Source organism: Oncorhynchus tshawytscha, unplaced genomic scaffold (assembly GCF_018296145.1).
Source record: "Oncorhynchus tshawytscha isolate Ot180627B unplaced genomic scaffold, Otsh_v2.0 Un_contig_8142_pilon_pilon, whole genome shotgun sequence".
In the NCBI taxonomy this organism is placed as follows: domain Eukaryota; kingdom Metazoa; phylum Chordata; class Actinopteri; order Salmoniformes; family Salmonidae; genus Oncorhynchus; species Oncorhynchus tshawytscha.
Window position 1 is genome coordinate 389,585 of NW_024609817.1, and position 10,416 is coordinate 400,000.

Sequence of the window (10,416 nt, forward strand, 5' to 3'; positions counted from 1 at the left end):
GAAATGAACATTCAATTCTCTGGCAACAGCTCTGGTGGACATTCCTGCAGTCAGCATGCCAATTGCACCCTCACTCAAAACTTGTGACATCTGTGTCATTGTGTTGTGTGACAACACTTTTATTGTCCCTAGCACAAGGAGCACCTGTGTAATGCTAATTTAATCAGCTTCTTGATATGCCACACCTGTCAGGTGGATGGATAATCCTGGCAATGGAGAAATGCTCACTAACAGTGATGTAAACAAATTTGTGCACCAAATTTGAGAGAAATAATGTTTTTGTGCATATGAAACATTTCTGGGATCTTTTATTTCAGCTCATCATGAAACATTTTACATGTTGCGTTTACCTTTTTGTTCAGTATAATTGAAAACGTTAAGAAAATAACTAGGTAGTTGTGTACAACAGTTGAGCATGCCACTATAGAAAGCTTTTAAAATATACCATAACCCATTCTACTGACACAGGTTAAAACCGATTCATCACTTCCCATAGAAAGATGAAGGCAGCGTAGTGCACAAAAGTATGTAGGTGGTAGGATTCCATTTGGGATGCGGAACGAGTAGTTAGCTAGATCAGTCAGGTAGAATACTGGCCCTATACTCTACAACCAAAGTCAAATATATAGATAGAGAGTTAGAGAGTCGGTTTGTGCACAACACTTCGTACATTTATCTATGTCTTTTCCCATTCATCTTTTGCGGTTACATAAAAGAGCAACATACAGTGCTGAGTGATATGGATATGTTATACAGTCAGTTAAACACACATTTCAAATTTCCAGTAACTTTCCCCAAATTCTCAGGTTTCCCATGAATTCCAGTCGTATGATCACCGGATTCCCTGCTTATTCCCTCCTGATTGCAGGATTATTCCAACCGGGATTTCTGGAAAACTGGAAAGTTTTGAAAATGTACTGGAATTTTGCAACCCTAAGCTAGTCCCTCCCCTTAAACCATTGTTTTATAAAAGCAAATCCAAGATACAACTAGTATGATCAGAACACTGCAATACCCAACATATATCAATCATCATAGACCACAAGGGAGTATATTATACTGTATATTCATAGAAGTTTTATCAAACATAGCTAACATGTTTACCTATATGACATCATTGATGGATTAATCAGATAGTGGAGGCTAAGGGTCAATATAAATATCGATTTATGCTTATTTTACACTGTTTAGATATGAAATGTGGTGTTCTGATTTTGAAAGAGACGGGGACACAAGTGTGTGTGTATGTTGTTTTGAAGCTAGTTACCTTGGCTCTAGTCAAGCCTGGGCGTCTATTGGCTGAAGCAGAGTTGTACAGATTTAGTGATATACTGTAGTAGATGTGTGTTATTTTCTACATAGAGATAGATGTGAATGACCCATTACAGGTAGTGCTAGAGGTGGTGATTATGGGAGTTTGACCATTCCAATATCACGTGACAGCAACAATGAATACCTTCCCTTCCCTCTGCAGGTGTCCACAGCACCTAATGTTCTTCTCTCAGCAACTGGTTCTGGAACAGAGGCATAAAAATATTCTAATTGAAAAGTATCCTATTAAACAATTAGAATACACATCAGAAACATAAGTATCTGACAGTGACACAGGACACAATGAAGTGATATAATAATGCTGTTTGAAGGATACAAGAGAATCAGAACAGTTATTTTGCTACCATGCCCCCTGGTGTCAGTATTCCTGCATTGAATGAACAATATCTGCAACATTTTCACCTCCATTTTAATCTTTGCTAAATCAAATAAATTAGTAATCAAGTGTTGATCTTGCAACACTATCACTTTGCGGTACCAAGGAAGGAATAAACATACCTGTGACTGAAATGTGTCAGCAATGTCTTGTCAACTAGGGTCAATGTCACGCCAAGCATACAAACAGATCTGGGATCAGGCTACATCCACCATGGTTGGGGTCAATTCAAATTGAAGACAGTCAATTCAAGAAGTAGACTGAAATTCGGACTTAATTGTTGTAAAAATGTTATATTTTCAATAAACTGAAAAGGAGAACCTATTTAATTTTAAATAAATAAAACATTATTTTAAATTCAAATCCTTTCCTGATTTAACTGACTTTAATTAGAATTGTCCCCAACCCTGACATCCCCCCTGGGCGGCCCACCTTGCTGTCGGCAGTGTTCTGAATGATGCCGTTATCGGGGTCTCCCCCCTCCGATCCGCTCTTCTGATCCTCCTCTTTCCCGTCCTCCAGATCCTCCTCTCCAGACGAGATCCTGGACAGCTTGGATGACTTCTGGGGACAACACACACAGATCAGCACTATTTATTTATTCAGTGAATGCAAAAAAATGTGGTGCATGGTTTTCTCCACCCCACAGGCCATAGGGGGCTTGCTTTTATGCCCCATCGCTGGAGGTTGGCGAGGCATGGGCCGTGGCCAGTTCTGAACCTATTGAGGACCACTCCTTCCTGAGGACGTTGAAAGCAGGAAGTTGTTGTGTGCAGGTAGTGATGAGGTGCTTATTTGTCAGAACAGCACTCATGCAACACTAAATGGACGTGCTTTGCTAGTGGATAGCTAGAGTCCATGATACTGTATCAATAAGTATTTCATACAATTTCACAAATATGATTTGCTGTCTTGCAATATGTGGGAAACATAGAGTCTCATTGAACAATAAAGTAAGTACTTAATGAAGTTTAATGAATGCATCCATTGTCAACAGTGTGCGCAACAGGCACACTTTATTTGGCAGAAGGAAAACAGTTGGACGCAACTGCGTAACGCCACTCCCACCAAAGGCAAAAGCGAATAGCGCACCCGACACACAAATAATGTACAGCATACAATATCACGGGTTCCAAACAAGACCCGGCGAAAAACCAGCATCAAATCAAATCAAATTTTATTTGTCACATACACATGGTTAGCAGATGTTAATGCGAGTGTAGCGAAATGCTTGTGCTTCTAGTTCCGACAATGCAGTAATAACCAACAAGTAATCGAACTAACAATTCCAAAACTACTGTCTTATACACAGTGTAAGGGGATAAAGAATATGTACATAAGGATATATGAATGAGTGATGGTACAGAGCAGCATAGGCAAGATACAGTCGATGGTATTGAGTACAGTATATACATATGAGATGAGTATGTAAACAAAGTGGCATAGTTAAAGTGGCTAGTGATACATGTATTACCTAAGGATGCAGTCGATGATATAGAGTACAGTATATACGTATGCATATGAGATGAATAATGTAGGGTAAGTAACATTATATAAGGTAGCATTGTTTAAAGTGGCTAGTGATATATTTACATCATTTCCCATCAATTCCCATTATTAAAGTGGCTGGAGTTGAGTCAGTGTCAGTGTGTTGGCAGCAGCCACTCAATGTTAGTGGTGGCTGTTTAACAGTCTGATGGCCTTGAGATAGAAGCTGTTTTTCAGTCTCTCGGTCCCAGCTTTGATGCACCTGTACTGACCTCGCCTTCTGGATGATAGCGGGGTGAACAGGCAGTGGCTCGGGTGGTTGATGTCCTTGATGATCTTTATGGCCTTCCTGTAACATCGGGTGGTGTAGGTGTCCTGGAGGGCAGGTAGTTTGCCCCCGGTGATGCGTTGTGCAGACCTCACTACCCTCTGGAGAGCCTTACGGTTGTGGGTGGAGCAGTTGCCGTACCAGGCGGTGATACAGCCCGCCAGGATGCTCTCGATTGTGCATCTGTAGAAGTTTGTGAGTGCTTTTGGTGACAAGCCGAATTTCTTCAGCCTCCTGAGGTTGAAGAGGCGCTGCTGCGCCTTCTTCACGATGCTGTCTGTGTGAGTGGACCAATTCAGTTTGTCTGTGATGTGTATGCCGAGGAACTTAAAACTTGCTACCCTCTCCACTACTGTTCCATCGATGTGGATAGGGGGGTGTTCCCTCTGCTGTTTCCTGAAGTCCACAATCATCTCCTTGGTTTTGTTGACGTTGAGTGTGAGGTTATTTTCCTGAAACCACACTCCGAGGGCCCTCACCTCCTCCCTGTAGGCCGTCTCGTCGTTGTTGGTAATCAAGCCTACCACTGTTGTGTCGTCCGCAAACTTGATGATTGAGTTGGAGGCGTGCGTGGCCACGCAGTCGTGGGTGAACAGGGAGTACAGGAGAGGGCTCAGAACGCACCCTTGTGGGGCCCCAGTGTTGAGGATCAGCGGGGTGGAGATGTTGTTGCCTACCCTCACCACCTGGGGCGGCCCATCAGGAAGTCCAGTACCCAGTTGCACAGGGCGGGGTCGAGACCCAGGGTCTCGAGCTTGATGACGAGCTTGGAGGGTACTATGGTGTTGAATGCCGAGCTGTAGTAGATGAACAGCATTCTCACATAGGTATTCCTCTTGTCCAGATGGGTTAGGGCAGTGTGCAGTGTGGTTGAGATTGCATCGTCTGTGGACCTATTTGGGCGGTAAGCAAATTGGAGTGGGTCTAGGGTGTCAGGTAGGGTGGAGGTGATATGGTCCTTGACTAGTCTCTCAAAGCACTTCATGATGACGGAAGTGAGTGCTACGGGGCGGTAGTCGTTTAGCTCAGTTACCTTAGCTTTCTTGGGAACAGGAACAATGGTGGCCCTCTTGAAGCATGTGGGAACAGCAGACTGGTATAGGGATTGATTGAATATGTCCGTAAACACACCGGCCAGCTGGTCTGCGCATGCTCTGAGGGCGCGGCTGGGGATGCATGAAGCGTCACACATGACACGTAACGAACAATTACACACACAGACATGGGGGGGGAACAGAGGAAAATATACACGTAGAGTGATGAGGGGATGTAAAACAGGTGTGCGGAAAAACAAGACAAAACAAATGGAAAATTAAAGGTGGAGGGGCGATGGCTAGAAGACCGGTGACGTCGACCGCCGAGCGCCGCCCGAACAAGGAGAGGAGCCGACTTCGGCGGGAGTCGTGACATCCATTATTCTTTGAACTGGACGATTTTTAAAATAATTTCTGGACCCCAAATGTTCTGTAGGTATCTGAAAAAGTGAGCATGGCTAATGATGTTTCATCCAATCCCCAGTCAGGCTTCATCAGTACTGCTCCCTGTTAGAATGGCATAATGTATTAACATCCCTGTTAGAGTATCATAATGTTTTAACATCCCTGTTAGAGTATCATAATGTATTAACATCCCTGTCAGAGTATCATAATGTATTAACATAACATCCCTGTCAGAGTATCATAATGTATTAACATCCCTGTTAGAGTATCATAATGTATTAACATAACATCCCTGTTAGAGTATCATAATGTATTAACATCCCTGTTAGAGTATCATAATGTATTAACATCCCTGTTAGAGTATCATAATGTATTAACATCCCTGTTAGAGTATCATATTGTATTAACATCCCTGTTAGAGTATCATAATGTATTAACATCCCTGTTAGAGTATCATAATGTATTAACATAACATTCCTGTTAGAGTATCATAATGTATTAACATCCCTGTTAGAGTATCATAATGTATTAACATAACATCCATGTTAGAGTATCATAATGTATTAACATAACATTCCTGTTAGAGTATCATAATGTATTAACATCCCTGTTAGAGTATCATAATGTATTAACATCATAATGTATTAACATAACATCCCTGTTAGAGTATCATAATGTATTAACATCCCTGTTAGAGTATCATAATGTATTAACATCCCTGTTAGAGTATCATAATGTATCATAATGTATAACATCCCTGTTAGAGTATCATAATGTATTAACATCCCTGTCAGAGTATCATAATGTATTAACATCCCTGTTAGAGTATCATAATGTATTAACATAACATCCCTGTTAGAGTATCATAATGTATTAACATCCCTGTTAGAGTATCATAATGTATTAACATCCCTGTTAGAGTATCATAATGTATTAACATCCCTGTTAGAGTATCATAATGTATTAACATCCCTGTTAGAGTATCATAATGTATTAACATCCCTGTTAGAGTATCATAATGTATTAACATCCCTGTTAGAGTATCATAATGTATTAACATAACATCACTGTTAGAGTATCATAATGTATTAACTTAACATCCCTGTTAGAGTATCATAATGTATTAACATCCCTATTAGAGTATCATAATGTATTAACATCCCTGTTAATGTAGTATCATAATGTATTAACATCCCTGTTAGAGTATCATAATGTATTAACATAACATCCTGTTAGAGTATCATAATGTATTAACATCCCTGTTAGAGTATCATAATGTATTAACATCCCTGTTAGAGTATCATAATGTATTAACATGCCTGTTAGAGTATCATAATGTATTAACATCCCTGTTAGAGTATCATAATGTATTAACATCCCTGTTAGAGTATCATAATGTATTAACATCCCTGTCAGAGTATCATAATGTATTAACATAACATCCCTGTTAGAGTATCATAATGTATTAACATAACATCCCTGTTAGAGTATCATAATGTATTAACATCCCTGTTAGAGTATCATAATGTATTAACATCCCTGTTAGAGTATCATAATGTATTAACATCCCTGTTAGAGTATCATAATGTATTAACATACATCCCTCTTAGAGTATCATAATGTATTAACATCCCTGTTAGAGTATCATAATGTATTAACATAACATCCCTGTTAGAGTATCATAATGTATTAACATAACATCCCTGTTAGAGTATCATAATGTATTAACATCCCTGTTAGAGTATCATAATGTATTAACATCCCTGTTAGAGTATCATAATGTATTTAACATCCCTGTTAGAGTATCATAATGTATTAACATAACATCCCTGTTAGAGTATCATAATGTATCATAACATAACATCCCTGTTAGAGTATCATAATGTATTAACATCCCTGTTAGAGTATCATAATGTATTAACATCCCTGTTAGAGTATCATAATGTATTAACATCCCTGTTAGAGTATCATAATGTATTAACATCCCTGTTAGAGTATCATAATGTATTAACATCCCTGTTAGTATCATCCCTGTTAGAGTATCATAATGTATTAACATCCCTGTTAGAGTATCATAATGTATTAACATAACATCCCTGTTAGAGTATCATAATGTATTTAACATCCCTGTTAGAGTATCATAATGTATTAACATAACATCCCTGTTAGAGTATCATAATGTATTAACATAACATCCCTGTTAGAGTATCATAATGTATTAACATCCCTGTTAGAGTATCATAATGTAACATCCCTGTTAGTATCATAATGTATTAACATCCCTGTTAGAGTATCATAATGTATTAAGATCCCTGTCAGAGTATCATAATGTATTAACATCCCTGTCAGAGTATCATAATGTATTAACATCCCTGTTAGAGTATCATAATGTATTAACATCCCTGTTAGAGTATCATAATGTATTAACATCCCTATTAGAGTATCATAATGTATTAACATCCCTGTTAGAGTATCATAATGTATTAACATCCCTGTTAGAGTATCATAATGTATTAACATAACATCACTGTTAGAGTATCATAATGTATTAACTTAACATCCCTGTTAGAGTATCATAATGTATTAACATCCCTGTCAAGAGTATCATAATGTATTAACATGCTCTGTTATGCTCTGCATAGCTCAGTTCAACTCTGTGTGTGATGCTGATTTGTTCAACTTTCACTACACGTATAAAGAACACAGGTCAAATGCTATGTGCGCTTAAACAAAACAGCTGTATTTGCACTGAGAAACAAAACAGCTGTATTTGCACTGAGAAACAAAACAGCTGTATTTGCACTGAGAAACAAAACAGCTGTATTTGCACTGAGAAACAAAACAGCTGTATTTGCACTGAGAAACAAAACAGCTGTATTTGCACTGAGAAACAAAACAGCTGTATTTGCACTGAGAAACAAAACAGCTGTATTTGCACTGAGAAACAAAACAGCAAAAGCATAGCTAGCACTTTGAAGGACAAAAGCAAGAAAATGTTCATCTGTGTAATGCAAGCACGAGTTAGACTTCCAATTTGAGAGGCTGAGGTCGGTCTTCTGGAATGCTACATTCCATCGAATAGATGTGCGTAATAGAGCCCAGTTGCTAGGCAACAGTGGTTGCTAAGCGAGGACGGGGTGGAGGGGGCTGTGGGTGACTTTTTTCAACCCAGGCCTCAATGGACACCACAGTAACATTACCTACAACCACCCTGCCTCTGTATGGGCCCATAGGCTTTGTGTTGTCCTGATGAAGGAAATACCATTCAAATGGAACTATCAGCGTTTCTCAACCCTCCGAGTTCACTTCATAATCATTATTTTTCAAGATATGCTGACGACTTGCAATGTAATGTATCAGTAGGCTTAGGATAGCCCCCCCCCCCCTCCCATTGCTCCCCTGAACATACGCACCTGCACTCTGACCTTTTACCTTTAACCTATAGGTTAGCTATAGCTCCGGAGAGACTAGAGATAGATCTCAATAGTCTCACGTGGCTTCCTCTCATCTTATCGTTTGTTTCATTTAGCTGACATTGCTAAACAAGTGAAGACAGATACCTGGTTGGAAGGCATCCGTCATATTGCTTTCACCTCGTCCGGTCAGTGCAGATGAAGGAGAGGAGGCAAGGAGAGGAGGCAAGGAGAGGAAGCCTCTTGAAAGTTTTTAGATGCACTTTAGAGATGCCCCTGAAATGACCCTGTTGTCAACCATCTCACACAAAAATATCTAAAAACACGCCCAAAGACCATCGTGACACTTATGTTAAGCCAGTGTTCTTCAACCCTGTTCCTGGGTTCCCACAGGCTGGCAGACTTTTATATAGCCCAGCACTAACACAACTGACCAAACTAATCATCTATCAAGTCTTTGAACCAGGTGCGTTAATGCTGGGTTGGAACAAACATCTGCACACCCTGTGGGTCTCCAGGACTAAGGTTGAGTTCTACAGGTTTACAGTGTGATAGAGTGTAATAACAGGTCTGATAACTAGTTTGTGATGACCTGGTACCTTAGAGGAGGCCGTCCTTTTCCGTTTGAACCCGGCCCTGTCTTCCTTCAGTTTGCCTTTGTCATCTTCCACCTCCTCTATGGAATCTCTCTCCTCCCCTTCACTGCTTCCGTCTGCCACGTCTCCTCCTTCTCCCGCCGTCTTGGAAAAGCTCTGCTGCTGGATGGCCTGAGAACATAGGACAGAGTACAGTAGAATAGAGTACAACTTTATTGTCCACACAGAGTAGGAAATATACCTTTGGCTTCATAGTGACATGAGAAAAATCTACAAAACAGTACAGTGAGCAGACACTATTCACTGATGTGCTATTGAGATCAACTGAGAAAATATTGAGAGGAAAACAAATAAAATAGAAGTCTCTTCTATAAGGAACTCTCCAGGAGAGGACTGCACCAAGGTGAAGCAGCAGCCCATAATATCACAATGCACTGTCCACATATCTTGATTACTTTTGTATACTTCTGTATGTGCCGGCCAATCCACAAAAATGGACTGAGAAGCACGACGGACCTGATAGCCGGTGAATTTGACCCCTGCGTTGTTCTCGATCTCCCACAGACCCTCGTTGAAACCTTTCCTCTTGTTGGACTTGCCAAACTTGTCCTTGTACTCCTTGTATGGTAGGAGATCCCTGGGGCCCAGGAAGGCACTGTGGTGGGACAGAGATGGTGAGCAGTAATACCAACCTGACCAGAACCAAACCACTAACATTCATCTGTCATCACAAAAATGTAACTTACACTGAGTGTACAAAACATTAAGAACACCTTCCTAATATTGAGTTGCACCCCCCCTTTCCCCTCAGGGCAGCCTATATTCGTTGGGGCATGGACTCTACAAGGTGTTGAAAGCGTTCCACAGGGATGCAGGCCCATGTTGACTCCAATGTTTCCCACAGTTGTGTCAAGTTGGCTGGATGTCCTTTGGGTGGTGGACCATTGTTGATACACACGGGAAACTGTTGAGCATGAAAAACCCTGAAGCATTGCAGTTCTTGGGACAAAGCGGTGCGCCTGGCACCTACTACCATACCCTGTTCAAAGGCACTTCAATCTTTTGTCTTGTCCATTCACCCTCTGAATGGTACACATACATAATCCATGTCTCAATTGTCTCAAGGCTTAACAATCCTTCTTTAACCTGTCTCCTCCCCTTCATCTACACTGATTTGAAGTGGATTTAACAAGTGACATCAATAAGGAATCATAGCTTTCACCTGGATTCACCTGGTCAGTCTATGTCATGGCAAGAGCAGGTGTTCTTAGTGTTTTGTCCACTCAGTATATATGTACTACAAAGACTCTGTCATGTAACTGATATACTCAAGTTGTGCTACTGTTTTGTGAAGTGAGCGTTCATGTTTATAACTAGAGTGTGTGTGCAAACAATAAATGTATTCGCTATAAAGTACCCAAGTTAAGATAGTGTTATATTTAAG

At 40.4% G+C, this 10,416-nt stretch overlaps 1 protein-coding gene across 3 annotated transcripts in view; it reads right to left on the reverse strand.

Moving 5' to 3' along the window:
* Positions 1–251: 251 nt before the first annotated feature.
* Positions 252–10,416, reverse strand: part of hdgfl3 (HDGF like 3) — a 14,012-nt gene continuing 3,847 nt past the window's right edge. The window contains exons 3-6 of one of the 3 annotated variants that reach the window (XM_042318855.1): positions 9,489–9,627; positions 8,976–9,143; positions 2,141–2,269; positions 252–1,514 (exon numbers count right to left, since the gene is read on the reverse strand). In XM_042318855.1, the coding sequence (XP_042174789.1) occupies positions 1,488–1,514; positions 2,141–2,269; positions 8,976–9,143; positions 9,489–9,627 (463 nt within the window). In that variant the 3' untranslated portion in view covers positions 252–1,487. Of the gene's footprint in view, positions 1,515–2,140; positions 2,273–8,975; positions 9,144–9,488; positions 9,628–10,416 lie in introns of all 3 variants that reach the window. The other 2 variants (XM_042318854.1, XM_042318853.1) reach the window with 2 other exon arrangements.